This window comes from Carya illinoinensis, chromosome 4, assembly GCF_018687715.1.
Source record: "Carya illinoinensis cultivar Pawnee chromosome 4, C.illinoinensisPawnee_v1, whole genome shotgun sequence".
Classification (NCBI taxonomy): Eukaryota; Viridiplantae; Streptophyta; class Magnoliopsida; order Fagales; family Juglandaceae; genus Carya; species Carya illinoinensis.
This window is the reverse complement of record NC_056755.1, coordinates 8,373,345-8,390,578: the sequence shown is the minus strand read 5'-3', so window position 1 is coordinate 8,390,578 and position 17,234 is coordinate 8,373,345. Positions and strand designations below refer to the sequence as shown.

Genomic DNA, 17,234 nt, shown 5'->3' with positions numbered 1-17,234 from the left:
GTATCGACGCCAACTGTCCGTACCTCGTGCGTGCCAGGTGGGAAGTTAATTTGGAGATTCCCGCTTTTTTTTTTTTCTTTTTTTCCTTCTCTTTTCTTCATGGTTAAGAGAAAATTATTTAATATTAAGATATTATTATAAATTTTTTATTTTTTTAATATTTAAAAACATGAAAAAATGATGTAAAAAAAACTTAACGGAAACCCAGCGATACCTCTAGCAGTCCCTAATTAATTTTTTAGATGAATAAAATTTATCTTATTTTATTATTATAATTTTTAAAATTTTTTTATATAAAATATAATAAATAATTTAATTTTTTAAAATTTTAAAATAATAATAATATTTTATTTAATTTTTAATTTTCATCAAAAACTATTTCATCTCACTATCCAAACTATACTTAAATTAACATGATTCGATTTTATACGATATATTTTGATGTAAAATTAATTTTATTATAAAATATATTTAAGAGAAATTATATTTTTAGTTACGGAATGTGCAAACGTTACCACGTGAAAAATAACCAATTTTTTAATAATAAACGTTACTGCTTTTTAAAAAGATTATGCAGTATTTATGTATTTTATGATTATATATAATATTAATATGTATTTATGTACAGTATAAATTATGTCAATTTATAGATTGTTTTTTTATAAAATTTGTTTGTAGTTATAATACTTTTCTTTTATACTCAAATTATGAATTAATATTTTAAATACAAAAATATAAAGATACTATTGTTACAAAATGTTTATACAATCACCTAATAAAATATAAAGATATATTTTTATAATTTCTTTGAGTTAGGCTCTATTTGCTAACACAATTTTTTTTATAAATATTTTTACATATTCTCATATATTTCATCTTCAAATATCACTCATAAAAACTTTTTTTAATTTTTAATTTTTAATTTAATTATTATCTAATCATTACAATTTTTTTAAATTTATAACTAAAACATACAAAATTAGACTACTTTTTTAAATCTCAAAATGAAAATAATATTAAAAAAAACTTATTTGTGCATGTAACTAAAATAGATGGATAATTAAATAATAAATTTTAGTGTTTGCTTTTCGTTTTTAATTTAAACTAAAAAAGTTATAGTAATATTATTATTTGTCTTGTAATCCCAAAATGATAAAAGAGAGATTCTTGAGAATCTGCAACTTTAGACTCCATGAAATGAAGAATCAATCCCTTTTATTTTCCTCAGAAACAAACAGATCAAGTTAGAGGTGGGCGTATTAGTTAGAGCTCACTGGAAGCTTGTTTGACTTTACATGGTGGGTTTCTCTAACATGGGTGTTTTTTCTTTTCTTTTTTGCTAAGATCGAGAAATAAATTTGGTTGAATTCGGCTCGAGATGATAAGAAGCTGAACCAGAAGTTGGAAACTAACGTAAGATGGCCAAGAAATACAAAAAGATTATTTAAAAGGGAAATCTAGTTGCAAGTATAATCTTACTAATATATGTATTAATCTAATGTAATTGATTAAAAAGTAAATTTTATTAAAAATATTACTAATTTAAATTTTGAATATGAATGATTTAGTATTGGTACGCAAATTAGTACGCGACTTTGTTTGTATGTAGTAAAACTTTTATTTAAAATAAAAAATTTTATATACAATACTACTATTTCACTTTCATCATATTAAATAAGATATGACATATTTATTATAACTGAATGATCATTTATTACATATTTTTTTATTATTTAATGATGATAAATATGCTACATCTTATATAATAAAATAAAAATAAAATGAGAGTAATGAATAATATTATTTTTTAAAATATTAAAATTTTATATATAATTATTTTTATTTTATGTACTCTATTAATTTGATTAATTGTGTATTAATTATATCAGTAAAATATATTAAAAATAGTTATAACTTATTTATATAACATTACTCTTAAAATATTCTGTATGTGGAAGTACAGGAACAGGAAGGGTCCCACATTAGAATATGTCGAATTCTGAATCAGAAGCACATGTTGTCATGTGAAACTATGTAATGTGCGCCCCATATCGTATATTTTCTCTCAATGATGCTGCTTGTTTTCTGATTTTGTCACCAGGCGCTGGCTGGCTCTCTCTGAAGTCGGATCCCATCGGTGTCGTCACTAGTAGAGGGAGACCGAAGAGTCGAGGACCCAACTTTTCACACCAGAAGAAGGGTACACTACATCCCCGGTCTCTTTTTCTTTTGTATGTTCTGCTTTTTTTTTTTTTTTTTTTTTTTTTTCCCTGGGTGAACCAAACTTATGTGAATGGCGGTATCTATTTTTCAGGGAGTCGATAAAAATAATGGTAGTGGAGGAGAGATGGTGCGTGGTGACGGGAGGGAGAGGATTTGCTGCTCGGCATTTGGTGGAAAAGCTTATCGCCTACGATATGTTTTCCGTGCGAATTGCCGACTTGGGTCCCACGATTGACCTTGAACCAACCGAGGAGAAGGGCCCCCTCGGCGAAGCCTTACGCTCTGGACGCGCCGTGTATGTTCAGACCGATCTCCGAAAGAAGGCCCATGTGGTGAAAGGTCACAACTACCGTTGCTCTTCAACCGTTTGATAAAATTACAAGCTGAAAAAGTCTCTCTAAAGATCTTTCCCCCTTTTTAAACAGCATGTGAAGGAGCGGAGGTCGTATTCCACATGGCTGCGCCAAATTCATCGATTAACAATTATCAGCTGCATCATTCGGTGAATGTGGAAGGTACAGCGTGTTGGGTGTTGAGCTATATTGCTTTTGATTTGATTTCAGACTTTTTACAGTCTTTGTTTGTGGATGCACTTGCTTGTTTTATGTTTTGAATCAACTGTGGTCTGCAGGGACAAAAAATGTTATTGATGCTTGCACTGAGCTAAAAGTAAAGAGATTGATTTATACTAGCTCTCCTAGTGTGGTCTTTGATGGGATTCATGGGATTTTCAATGGGGATGAGTCATTGTCATATCCGGCTAAGGTACTGACTTCACGGAGTCTCAAGTTTATTATTTCTTGAGTGTGTGGTTTGTTATTGCTGCGTACTGCCAGTTATGAAGCAAAATTGCGAGCCAGAGTTTATTCTATTTTTATGTATTGTAACAGATTTTTTTCACTACTCCTTGTTTCTTCCTTTTCTTTGGCGTGGAGAGATGTAAGCTGAAGTAAATTTAGTTTTATTTTTATCACTTAAACTGTTGAGCAGCATCTTTGAATGGATACTTTTTTTTTTTTTTTTTCTGTGTGTGTTCATCATGCACAGGTAGTCACGTGTATCCTCAAATAATAATGTCCTTGTTACTGCTTAGCATGTGTAATCGATGCCCATGTTGTCTTCATAATGTTTCAGCACAACGACTCGTATTCAGCAACTAAAGCTGAAGGAGAGGCATTGGTAATCAAATCAAATGGGACTAATGGACTTTTAACATGCTGTATACGTCCTAGCAGCATTTTTGGCCCTGGAGATAAGTTGTTGGTTCCATCTTTAGTTGCTGCTGGAAGGGCGGGGAAATCTAAGGCAAGGATGTTTATTGCTCTGCATTATTTTGACTTTGTCTTCTTTTTATCTTCTAGTTATGAAAACGAACTCCATGTTTTGGATAGAGTTCAATAATCTGTTTCTGTATTATGATACACAAATGACATAAATTTGTATATTGTATCAATTTTTAAGGCTTAGATTTAGGTCAGTGTGGTCCATGATCTGGTTTTTATTGGGCTGGGATTTAACAATCAAGCTGAGGAAAGCATGTTCTTGTTTTCAAGGAATAAAGTCCATATATTTTTATGAAATGATTACCCATAAAAAAAAATATTTTATGAAATGACATTAATCTTTGGGACCATCAAATTTTAATTTCTCTTCGCTTTATTGAGCCCAACTGCCAAATGGGTGATGCCGAGAAGAGTACTTGACCTCCTAGCTTCTTGGAGAGGCATTAGGGGCAACTCTCAAATTGCATCCATATGGAAGATGATACCAATATGTCTATGGTGGTGCATTTGGAGGAAGAGGAATGCAAGAAGCTTTGAATACTTAAGAGCGGTCAATGGATGAGCTTAGAACCCTTTTTTTCAATACTTTACTCCATTGGTCGATTGTAATTGATTTTCATGGCATGACCTTTCATGAATTTCTTGTATCACTAAACTAGCATGCCTAGGCATTGCTCTTTTATGTCCTGTATACTTGGGCTTTTGCCAACTCTTTTGATCTATAAAAATTTGTTTACCAATAAAAAAAAATTGCCAAATACTATCTTTGTTGTATGAACATTTTATTAAGATTTGTGATAAGATGTATATGCATGCAAAATGCTTGTGGCAGTGCCTTTGTGAACCTAGTCCCATCACAGGTAGCTTCTGTCACAAGTTTCATGTTAAGGCTCTTGACTACTTGAAACATTGATTAGAAAGTTCTAATAATTTAGTATGGTCTCTGTTCTGATAGCATCCATTAGGGTCTAACCAGATAAAAGATGTGTGTTTGCACGGTCTCTGGGATTTCTCATAATCAAAAAGCATCAATCAGGGTCTACCACAAAATTCTTGTTAATCATATAAAATTGTGCCTGCTTTCGTGAATAAAAACTAATGTGATTTTTATTTGTTTCTTTTTCATATGTTCAGTTCATTATTGGTGATGGAAACAACATTTATGACTTTACTTATGTTGAAAATGTGGCACATGCCCATATATGTGCTGAGCGAGCTCTTGCATCGGAAGGGATGGTTGCAGAAAAAGCTGCAGGGCAGGTGCTTTTATTGTTGCAGTATCAGTATTCAAACAAGAATAACACACAAACACAATATATATAGAGAGAGAGATTGATTTTTCTAGAATCTCCGCCACCTTTCAAATCCAGTAGTCATTTGTGGAATATTTGGAAAAGGTTAAAGTCAGGGAGAGGTTCTCCTATAAAAAAAAAAACACTGATAAAAATGTGGACATCTCAAGCGAGGATATCATAAGTGGGTTTTGAATTTCTTTGCTCAACAAACATGGCTTTTGCAGGCATATTTTGTCACCAACATGGAACCTATAAAATTTTGGGAGTTTGTTTCTCTTATTTTGGAAGGGCTTGGCTATGAGGGGTATGTCATATCCTTGGTACTTTATTTATTTATTTATTTTCCCCGACTAGATGTATCCAGCACTCTGCATATTGATCTTTTTCTTCTTCTTTGATCTTCATCTTTTCTGGGGTCCACTTAGCCAGTTCTTTGTTAGTTATATTACATCTTTGAATATCTTCTTACTTGGGCTATGCCTCTTTCAATATTAATAAGATATCTTCTTTCTTATCAATAGGAAAAAATATATATTTCTCACTCATAAGCAACTCCATCATTAATCTAGGCATCATATTGAACCACCAATGGCATGGATGCCAATGAATACACTGTGCTTTTAAACCATGTTGTAGCATGTGGCACCAACCATGATTATAATTTTTCACATCAGAAAGCTTTTTGCTAAACTATGGTTCTCATTGTAGTCCATAGAAAGTAAACAACTTCCAATTTTTCCCTCTCCATGTGTACCTTCTTTTGCGGTTAATAAAAATGATCTTAATTATCAAAAAAGAAACTTCCAAGTTGTTCCTCAATTTAATTGAGCAGTTTTTTCCCTTTGCAAAGTAGTGAAGGAAATTATGGTGTAAGTTGTTGCCATACCATTTGGTATGTGGAAGGTTAGCATGACATATACTCAAATCAAGAATTATGGGAAATTTATAATGTTTTAAAGGCTCTTTTTTTTTTTTTTTTTCTTTTAATGAAGAAGAGTATCTCTCTCTCTCTCTCTCTACTCATACTACCTGTCCTCTATGCCACCAGCCCAAATTTGAGCACCAAGACCAGTGCCAAGTTCAAACCACCACCTCCATATCCTGTTGTAATTACAGCAGCCCCACCATCTTGGTACCTGCACCACCCTCATTGTTTGAAACCTTTCCATCCCCCTATTTCGTGCCTCCTGTCACTGTCACCACCGGTGAGTTTTGTGGTGCAGAAACCCTTCCATAATAAAACCCAGAGCTTTCTCTCCATTGTCCTCTTCCAGCTCCTATTTACCTATCCAAGCTGTCAAGTTCATAATCCACACAGAGGAACAACTATTCATTTCACTTTTATTTTAGGCAATACTGATCGTGTATGTCCAATATCTGACACAATCCTTACCGGGGAAAATATTCATTACTATTTGATAATTACTGAAAGACCCCACCTCAAAATCCAAAGAACCCACCTTATGATTGGTTCTAAACATGGGGATGTGAACTCCAGGACACTCACTGGGAATTTATGAGCATTTTGGGTTGGGATATGGTGGTGGTGGATTTGGTCATGCATCAGGGTACTGTTGACACAATACGCATAGCTTCATAACTTAGATTTTGTGGGAAAATCTAAGAAAACCTTGCTTCACACACTGCCACCACTTCCGTATCTCCTTTTTTTCATTAATTTATTATCTTATGAAAAAATTCTTTTTTTTTTTTGATAAGTTACTTATAATTTTTTTAATATTACTCATAGAAAATGTATTCTATTGTAAAAGGCATAGCATATAGTTATGTAACAGGTGATGCTTCTTCTCTTTTATTCTGAACCAATGTAGTTTGCAGGCCAAGAATAAAGATCCCTGCCTTTGTCATGATGCCAATTGCACATATGGTGGAGTGGACATATAGACTGTTTGGCCCATATGGGATGAAGGTTCCACAGTTGACACCTTCAAGAATAAGACTCCTATCTTGCAGCAGATCTTTTAATTGTTCAAAAGCAAAGGATCTACTTGGCTATGAACCCATCGTCTCCCTTCAGGTTATTTCCTAGTTTATTAAAAAGATAAAGAAGTTTCTCAAAAAGAAGAAAGGAAAAGAAGAACAGAAAATAATAAAAGAATAATAAAAAAAAAGAACAAAGAATCATTTGTTTTTTTTTTTTTTGTTTTTTTTTGTTTTTTTTTCCATATGGAATTATTTTCTTGATTGTTTTAGATTAGTTTCTTAGTGGATAGTTTATATGGTGTTCTGCTGAAGCCCCGAGTTAAAGGGCTAAGACCCCATGGTTCTTCTTTAAACTCAACTGCAAGGATTTGCCCTCATGGTATGTGGGCTGCTTCTACCGCTTGCTCTTAACCTTCTAAATGTTTGTAGTGGATGGTCAATGTACATATAAACTTAATGAATCCACCTGTTTATGTGTAGATTGTTGTGATTAGGTTTAATTTTTGCTCCGAGTCTTATGCATGTAATCTAGTTCTGACCTGGACAATGTTGAAAGGTCTAATCAAATCACCCATATAATCTTAGTTCAACTTTTGAATATTTAAGTTTACTTGTCACATTGGATTTTCTCTCTCTGTGCAGGATGGTATAAAGAGGACAATTGAGTCATACTCACACTTGAGGGCTGAGCATCTACACAAAAGAGGACCTTCGAGAGCTTCCGTATATCTTGGAAGTGGAAGGGGTATAATCATTTTTCATTCATGTCCCTGCTTTTAGTGTGTCTATCTGTACTGCATTCTCCTATGTAATACTCTGGACGTTTCCTTATAGTACCTGGCAGAGTGCAATCATTCAGGGCCTTGAAAAATCAAATGTGGATACCTCCTACACAGCCATAATCATAGAATTGCTCCCCCTTACACTTTTTTTGATAGGTAAATGAATAAAATATTATTAATAAGAATAGGCATAGCCCAAGTATACAAGAGGTATACAAGAGATAACACCTATCTAGGAGGAAGAAAGAGAAATAAGAAACTCATGAAAGTCTAGGCCATTAAAATCTACAGCTTTGGCCCAAAGAAAAAGAATTCTAACAAATAATAATTTGATCTCCTCCATAGAAAACTCTGTCTTCAGATGTCCTGTCATTTCGTTCCTTCCAAATAGTTTTAGCTTGAGAGTTGGTCCCCAAAGGAAACCCAAGATAATTCATAGGGAATGAAGAGACCTTACAGCCAAGAGTGTTAGCCAGTGATCATATATTATGAACATTGCCAATAGGGACTATTTCTGACTTGGATAAATTCACTTTCAACCCAGAGACTGCCTCAAAGCAAAGTAGGAGTGCTCTTAGCGCTTGAATTTGGTTTAGATCTGCCTTACAAAAAATAAGTGTATCATCCGCAAACAATAAATGGGATATATGGATATTACCTTGATGTGTATCACCAATCAAGAAACTAGTCAAGAAGCCATTGTTAACCATCGTTGACATCATTTTGCTAAGTGTCTCCATGACTATGACAAAGAGATCGAAGCGGGGACAAGAGATCCCCTTGCCTTAAGCCTCAGGAATTGCTAAAAAAGCCAATTGGACAGCCATTAATCAAAACTGAGAACCTCGCCGTCAATATGCACCATCTAATCCATGTACACTACCTCTCCCCAAAACCACATCTCTCCCGCAAGTACAACAAAAAGTCCCAGTTGACATGATCATAGAATTTCTCCATGTCTAACTTACACAAGAGACCCAGCTTACCTTTTTAATTTGACTATCAAGGCATTTGTTAGCTATAAGAAATGAATCCAGAATTTGTCTCCCCAGTACGAATGCATTTTGCAGTTTCATAATGATTCGCTCCAACACACTACTCAGTTGGTTTGCGAGGACCTTGGATATAATCTTATATACCCCATTCACAAGGCTAATGGGTCTATAATCCTTAACATCCAAAGCCCCATTCTTCTTGGGAATAAGTGCAATAAAAGTGGCGTTGAGGCTTTTCTCAAATTTCCCAAGCGAAAAGAATTCATGAAATACCTTCATTAGTTCCTCCTTCACCACTTCCCAGTAGGTTTGGAAGAAGCCCATAGAAATGCCATCTGGGCCCAGTGCTTGATCTATTACCATCTTTTTTACCACTTCATGAACCTTGGCCTCCTCAAATGCCTCTCCAACCAGGTGACATGTTGCTGAACAATGGACTCAAAAGCTGGCCCATCGATCTTCGGCCTCCACCCCTTAGGTTCGATAAATAACTGCTCAAAATAACTAGCCACATGATCCTGGATCACCGGGATCTCCGTAGGAAAAACTCCATCAATATTCAGCATCTCAATGGCATCAATTTGCCTATGAGAGTATGCCATTCTATGAAAGAATTTTGTACTACAATCACCTTCTTTCAGCCACAAAGCTTGTGATTTCTGCCGCCAAGAAATCTCCTCCAATTGGGTGACCCTTTCTAGTTCTGCGACCAATTCCGTCGTCCGAACAAGTTCTTCCGCTGAAGATGGTTGTCTCTCCTAAGCCCTTTCAAGCTCCTCCAGTAGTGACTTCTTGCGGTTACTTACATCACCAAAAGCCTGCACATTCCAAAGCTATAAATATTTTTTTAGAGCTTTCAACTTACTTGCAAGAATGAAACTAGGAGTGCCTTGGATTTGATAGGAGGACCATCATTGTCTAACCCATTCCACAAAACCTTCCGTCTTTAACCACAAATGCTCAAATTTAAAGTATCTTCTTCCTCCTTGAATTCCCCCACAATCTAACAAAATAGGGAAATTATCAGAACAAAGGCGAGGCAATCATTTTTGACATACCTCTGGGTCATTAATTTCTCATTCTAGGGAGACTAAAAACCTGTCCAATCTCGACCACGACTGATTATTGGACCATGTGAAGGTACCACCCATAAGAGGAAGATCCACCAAAGCCAGCTTAAAAATGCAGTCCGAAAAATTCACCATGGCTGATTGCTACCTGTTGTCTCATGATCTTTCACTTGGAAATTGCAAAACATTAAAATCCCCACCAATGCACCACGGCAAGCCCCACCAGCTGTGTAACGCAGCCAACTCCTCCCAAAGAAGGGTTCTACTGCTGTCTACTGTCGGCCCATATATACCAGCAAAAGCTCATCTAAAGTTATCCTCCTCATTTTGAAATGAAACAGCCACTATGTACTCCCCAATATACTCTTTTATTTTTGTCACCACTCTTTTATCCCACATGACTAGTACTCCACCTGATGCTCCATTCAAAGCTAGAAAGACCCAATCTACATAAGGACAACTCCACAAGCTTCTGACCATTCTTCATGAAATATATTCAATCTTGGTTTTCTTCAAACACAAAATATCCGCCTTCCACTCTCGAAGCAAGTTTTTTATCTGTTGTTAAGCCCTCAGACATTCCATGATAAAATCTTAGGTTTTACGGAGATAAAATCGACCCCCTCCCTCTTGGTCTTTCTTGACTTGAGCTGCTCTCATAATTGATAGACCACGTCAATCTCTTGAGCTCCCGCTGTTTTTTTGCACTAGATTTCTTGGTGTGGTTGTTTCCAACTTCAATGACAGTTAACAAAGCCATAAGTTGTTCTTCAAAACCTTTTACATTCGATGCCCACACAGTGTTGTATTTCTTGCACCTTATTCATTACCCAGTCCGAAACAGTGTTCTGCCAATGAGGTATAGACTTCAACCGAATCGGCTCCTCATCCATCTCTGTCCCTTCCTCTAGTTCCCACTTCGATGCCACCAAGAAACCTGCCTCCTCTTCAGTAGATGGAGACCTACAGTCCAGATCATTAATTTCGCATAGAGGATCTGTTGACTGTGATGTTTCCACAGTAACTTCCAGAACACCATCAACCATCACTGTTTCCACTTCCCCGCCCTTTGTGCCTTCCATTGGCTCATTCTGTCCACCCTCTGTAGGATAACAGTTAGCCAGCATGGCAGAAATTGAGGTATCCACCATAGGCTGACCCACCGGTGGAGATTCCCCCATGAGAACCAACCCCTCTTCCTCTCTGCTCTCCATCGGTATCTTCTGTCCACTCCTTGCAAAGAAAGATTCGGCTGTCGTGGTGGGTCCTTGAAAAAACGCATTTGTTGCCAAGGCTGTCCTTTCCAACGACATACTGGCCATCACCTCCACCGTCGATGGGTCCACTGTCTGCGAGGAGACCACCGACACCCTCGCCAGCACCGATGAAGGGTGCCCACTCGACGATGGGCCTACAATTGGTGGATCTTGTCTCCTCCAGACTGAGCCCACTAGTTGCTAATGGTTTGAGTGGCTCAAAGGGATCAGCCCAGGTCCTGGGCCTGAGCCCATTTTCTCCCTCGCTTTATCTTCTTATGGCCCCCCTTTGTAACGGCCCACTTGATGCAGCCCTCCTGCGTTGCCCATCTCTTGAAAGAGGCCAGAGTCATTCACACTAGGGCCCATTTCAATACCCCTTTTCTCCAAGCCCACCCCCACAGCACTATTCTCCTTGTCACGTTGAATTAAAAAGTCCACTCTATCCTGAAGGAAGCAGAGTTGGTCCTTCATGTCCAGAAGCGCAGAGAGTACGCTACCCTGTGCCAAGCTAACAACTGGCCTGCCATAGCTACCATTCCTTTGCACAGTGCCTGTCCCTCTGCTCCCCCTTACACTGCTGTAGCCAGCAACAATATTGATTAGGTGTCTGATTATCAGTGGCAGATTACCTTGTGAGCGTGATGTTAGATGTTTGGAATTATGCTATTAATATGAATATCTTAGGAACTTGTTCTTAGGATGATAAAACTCTATTAATGTTAATAATAACTTATGCACAAGTTAAGACTGGTAGGGCCATTTAACACATTGTGTATAGTGGGTGGATTCATTTGGAAATAAGATATCTTATCATTTTTTCCTAAGATATCTTATCATGTGCTTGGATACACCTGACTTGGACTGAATACAAAAAATTTGCATGTTGTAAGCTTGAGTGATTGAATGATGGAGGATGGTGAAGAGGAAATTTAAAAAGAAAAAATCAACTGCACTTTAGTGGTGATTTTTGGATGTTGGTGGCAAGCTTGAGCAGTTGGGGGCTGGCTGCTGGCAGCAAGCTTGAGTGGCTGGTGGAAATCTTGAGAACACTAGTGATCTCGGGGTGCCCCATCTCACTCTTTAGGCAATTGACAAGGAACCCATGTTATCTGGATTGACCAGAATACCACCTCCCGCATGGTATTTTTACGCACCTCTGTATGGAATATTGAAAGGTTCAATGGGATATCTTATTCAATACAATTGCTCAAACATTATATATTTTTCATTTTTATCCTGCAATCTAGCCACTCAACAATTAGTTTGTTTTTGTCCTGACATGACCTGTTTTAGCTATTTGGGTCTTCAGCTCCAATATGACCTAACTAAGCTATATATTTCTAAGGAATAGGTGTGCAAAAACTCTAATGCGACATATATATTTGTATGCACAAGCAGTAGTGTTAGGGTGCAGCATCCCCTTCCTTTTTTTTTTTTTATTAGTAAATAAGGATTTTATTGATAATAGGCGAAGCCAAGTACGGGATATATACAAGAGCCACACCTAGGCATGATTGTCTAAAGATACAAGAAAATCATGTACGTTCATGCCATTAAAGTCTATTACAATCGACCGATCGAATAAAGTGTGTAGAAAAAAGGTTTTAAGCTCATCAATTGTCCGTTCCCGATCCTCGACCTTTCCTCTCCATCCATATGCATGACCATAGATAGGTTGGTATCATCTTCCACATAGCTGCAATTTGAGAACTACCCCAGATTCCTTGCCAATTGGCCAAAAATTAAACAACCCTTTTTGGCATTACTCAAATGAGTCCTACTCTCGCAAAGATATCATTCCATAAATTCATGGCTACATCACGATACAATAATAGATGATCCACAGACTCACCACTTTTCTTACACATGTAGCACCAATCCAATACAATGAAGTGGCATTTCCTTAGATTATCTAAGGTGAGAATCTTCCGTAATGAAGTTGTCCATACAACAAAAGAAGCTTTTAAGGGGGTCTTAGTCTTCCTTATGTTCTTCCATGGGAATGTTCTTGTAGTGTTAGGGCGCAACATTCCCCTTCCATGAGCTAAACCCAAGAAGTTTTCCCTTTCAAATGGAGAAAAGTATTGCTGAGCGACAAGGACTGGGAATCACAAGCTTCAATATAGGAAGATTGCTATACTGCATCAATAATTTGTTATTCTCCTTTATTATACAGACATTTCTTTATAGCTTTGTGTTTTGCGGATCCATATCTAGCATATATGTATGTTGTGGGATGAGATTTTTCAAAGGGTTGATGTTGTGTGGTTTATGCCCTTGAGGGTGGTAGATTTGTTGAGTTGTTGAAGGAAGAAGCAAGGATGTCATCAAGTGGCAGCGGTGTGGAAGATGATCCTGCTGTGTATTATGTGGTGTATTTGGTTGGAAAGAAATGTGCGCTGCTTTGAAGACAAGGAACGCTCTGTGGCAGAATTGAAGAACTTTTTCCTACACACTTTATTGCTGTGGTTTTCCACTATTGTACTAAACAGGGACAATGTTCAGGATTTCCTGTCTTTAATTCATCGCGCATAGAACGTTCCTAGGTGTCTTATGTATACTTCCTATGTACGCGGGCTTTGCCTATTTTCTGATTAATAATATTTTTCTCTTACTTATCAAAAAAAGAAAAGAAAAGCTCCCTGGTTCTTTTTGTTTCTAGTGGAGCTTACCTTGTCAGACCCTTGCACATGTGGAGACATTTCAATGGAACATAAGGAAATTATTATGATTTGGGATTGTGTGAGTGTGTGCTCTTTGTTTCGTATTTATTGAACTTTTACCATGATAACATATAGCAGTTGACGCATTGCAATTAAATATGCAAGATACATTTATTCATCTGTATGCTTTGATGAAGTGATCTGGCTGCCACTATTTTTTGCAGTTGCTGACATGTTACTCTGGAGGGATAAAAGGCAGACACTTACTGCCTTATTACTATTGGTTGCAATTTACTACAACTTCATTGCATCTGGATTTATCCTCCTAAGCGGCCTTTCAAAGCTTCTTTTGGCAACCTCAATATTCTTGTTTATCCATGGCATTTTACCAGAAAAGATGTATGTCTGATTACTCTCTTCTTGGAATGTCAATATGTCAATTAACATGGAGCAGTGCTTTTAATTTGTTTCACTCATCGTTAGACCTTATTGAAACGTTCTGATTTTATTGGAGGCTGTCAGAAGCATCAAACTGATGGTATAAAATATATTGCTAACTATAAATGCATGTCTACCATGCCAGAATGGGATATACAGTGGAGAAAATACCCCCATCACGTTTTCATTTGTCTGAAAAGAAGTCAAGAATAGTTGCTTCATCAGTGGCGTCAACTTGGAATGCTGCTGTTAATATTTTAAAGTATCTTTCAATGGGAAAGGACTGGGTTCTGTTCCTTAAGGTATTTACTAGTCTTTGTATGTTTCCTTGCTTCTATGGCTCCAAGTTAGGCGGTGCTGAATACTCTCAGTACTTTTTGTTTTCGTGATAATTATTTTTAAAAAAAGGCTTCAACTTAAGTACACGAGGAATGGAAGAGGAGCTCTTTATATAGCTACAACTAAATTCTTAAAGGATTACTTATAAAAAAAAAACTAAATTCTTAAAGGTCTAAAAATAAAAAAATAAAAAAAGGAAAGAAAAAATAAAAAATAAAAGCAATCTGCTCAGCATACTTAGAGTAAAAGAAATGATCTGAGGCATAATAACTTCACATTGAGGGAGCATCTTCGTCCTTCGAAGCTCTCAAGGGAGCCTAGCTCCTCTAAATGGTCTTCCTTGGAAACCAACTCTGTCCCTGCTAATTTTTAACTGAAGAGTAACGCAAAACCTCTTCAGGGTCTATTTGCTTGTTTGTCGAAGTCCACTATTTTGTTTTAAAAGCAGACCTGAATTTGGCTTTAGTTAAATAGTTGATGGGTGATGATTAGGTGGTAGGATCCTTTCTTTCTTTTGTTTTTGTTCATGGACTCTTTACACGAATGCCACATTAAAAATCTCTGCTGTGCTTTTATGTGTACATATCATCCATGACAAGGCGCTATGAAAAGCCACCACATGTCAAATATGTGTATTGACAGTGCCACATTCCTGTGCCACCCTGTTAATGGCAGCTAATAGTATATATAATGGAAATTCCAAGTTTGGTTCCAATTTTTTTAGCACGTATTATTTGGTCCATTTCAGCAACTCCAATGGGGATTCTTGATGCATTTTACTGATTCTGTTCTTTGTTCTTGTAACATGATAGGTTGTTCTCTCTCTATTGCTTCTTAGCTTCCTTGGAACCATTTCACTTCAGAGCTTTTTTGTCATAGGTTTGCGCTCCCTCTCTCTCTCTCTCTCTCTCTCTCTCTCTCTCTCTCATGCATGCCGCTTTACTATAAATAACAAAATCCTTTAAAGGTATTGGCATTTAATTCAAGCTTGAAGCCATAGCAGTTCAGATGTTTTGAAACTTCTCACAGAACACGAGCTGGCTATGTTAATTTTGTTTATTACCAGTGAAAGGAAGCTGGTACAGAACTTGGATAAACTGTCTCTGCTGAACTCTGTTATGAATCTCAAAGAATCTATCATCTGATGATTCCTGCCCATGAAATATTTTAGCTGGGATTTCCTCTTGTACTTGGGAAATATTTTAGCTGACATATTTTGTGCAATTGAACACGAGTTTCATTCATGTCCTGTTCTAGAATTCGATTTTCATATTGGACTGGTTTTGAGACTATTCCATTCTCCAGCATCTTGTCTAAGGGGTTATATCCGCTGTGTCTTACTTTTGCAGGACTTCCAGTTGCCTTTATAGCCTTTTATGTGTATGAGAAAAAGGAGCAGGAAATCGATTCTTTGGTTCTGGGAACTCTTTCTCTCGGATGCAAGTTGAAGTCAGATGTTGTCAAGAAATTTGTTACTTCCAAGAAGAGTGATTGACTTCCGGTAGCCCAAATTTTTCTTCACTAAGAAGTGGTGGTATCATCTTTGATTTTATTGTTTGGAGTCATTTGTCTGATGTTTTGATTATTTGAAAAAGGGGCTAATGGGCATGTGGTTGCTGTTTGTATCTGAGTACGGTTTATGCCAGTCTTTGAGATTTTTTCTTTTTTGGAGTAGTTAAGGTATTCGATATGTCTGAGCACCCCATGATTCTAGTCTCCCTTTTTGGCGCTCTACCTACACTCTTCCCAATTGATCAACTCTTAACTGATTTGTTATGATTTTTTTAACTACATTGTATGTTCTTGCGCTGTAATGGACCATTTCCCTTTATTTCAGTGGAAAGTGATACATGAAGAAGAATTTTGGATTTATCTCCTACATGAAATATTCCATTCAAAACCTAAGAACTCTCTCTCTCTCTCTCTCTCTCTCTCTCTCTCTCTCTCTCTCTCTCTCTCCAGAACTTCTTACCGTCCTGTAAACAAATGATTGAAGACGAAATGAAAGTTTCCTTTTCAAAATTCTACACGTAATTAGGTCCTAAATCTAATATTTGTGTAAAATCTATGGTGTGGTAAATAGTGAATTCAAATAAGAAAAGAATAAAATTTTCAACTTAATTTTTTATTCTGATATCGCTCTATCAAATTGGTTGATGGCAAAAGAATTGTAAAATAGCAGTAAGAAGTGTATTATTATTATTATTATTATTTATAGTTAATGACAATGTCTGCCATGTCAACTGTATTACAAGGTGTTATACTGATTACTTCGGAATATTGTGAGTTATAGGACTCGATCGCATAAATAAGATATATATAGGCATGTATAAAATAACAAGCTGTATTCTGAATTTCTGGTCGTCTCGCTCGCCTGCATGCCCTTCTCAACTTATATGCATGCCCTATTGAAAATTTTAGAATTCCCACATAAGTAATTCCCCAAGAGATAAAAGAAACTGTTTTAAGTTCTCCAATCACATATATAGCATTTTGGGACATAATTGTGGAGAAATGACATCTACTGACCATGTTTAGATAATTTAATTGGGTGATGACCAAAAATCCATGTCTGAAACTATTCAAGCTGGTTTGTCCCCTCTAATGTGAGTTTGATTGCAAATTTGCAATGCCAATGGCTTTTATGCCCATAACCTGCAAAAGCTAAAACTCAGTTATATGTTGGAAACCATGAATATCACCTGGAAGAATAGAATGATAGTTAGAGCAGGTAGCATGAACAAGAAAAAAAAAAAGTAATTTATTAGAGATCAGTAAACTTTAGGGCCAAAAATAACTCACTGTCAACGATCCGATTATGGAGCACATTCCTATACAAATCATTATATTGGTTTGGCCATGGCGAGGTGCACCATGCAGGATCAGTGCCAATGCTATAGCTACAGCAGATGCCGTATGCAAAAGAAATGCTGGACATAAGAG

General features: G+C 36.6%; 1 protein-coding gene and 1 long non-coding RNA gene across 3 annotated transcripts; one reads left to right on the top strand and one right to left on the bottom strand.

The window, feature by feature from the left end:
• Positions 1-2,025: 2,025 nt before the first annotated feature.
• Positions 2,026-16,170, top strand: LOC122307107 (3beta-hydroxysteroid-dehydrogenase/decarboxylase-like). 2 transcript variants are annotated; one of them, XM_043119747.1, is made up of 13 exons: positions 2,030-2,200; positions 2,315-2,562; positions 2,649-2,738; positions 2,855-2,988; positions 3,358-3,528; positions 4,641-4,766; positions 5,026-5,105; positions 6,641-6,839; positions 7,388-7,490; positions 13,739-13,913; positions 14,098-14,254; positions 15,104-15,170; positions 15,641-16,170. In XM_043119747.1, exons 2-13 carry the CDS (start codon positions 2,331-2,333, stop codon positions 15,784-15,786), a joined length of 1,680 nt encoding a protein of 559 aa, XP_042975681.1. In that variant the 5' UTR covers positions 2,030-2,200; positions 2,315-2,330; the 3' UTR covers positions 15,787-16,170. The 2 variants fall into 2 exon arrangements, 1 of the variants encoding a protein (XP_042975681.1); XR_006241634.1 differs by lacking the exons at positions 15,104-15,170; positions 15,641-16,170 and adding an exon at positions 13,514-13,593 and having other exon boundaries at positions 2,026-2,200; positions 14,098-14,145.
• Positions 16,171-16,571: 401 nt separating this feature from the next.
• Positions 16,572-17,220, bottom strand: LOC122307109. The gene is made up of 3 exons (XR_006241635.1): positions 17,094-17,220; positions 16,821-16,946; positions 16,572-16,696 (listed from the first exon to the last, which is right to left on the bottom strand). It is a non-coding gene; the product is annotated as an uncharacterized LOC122307109 (long non-coding RNA).
• Positions 17,221-17,234: the final 14 nt, after the last annotated feature.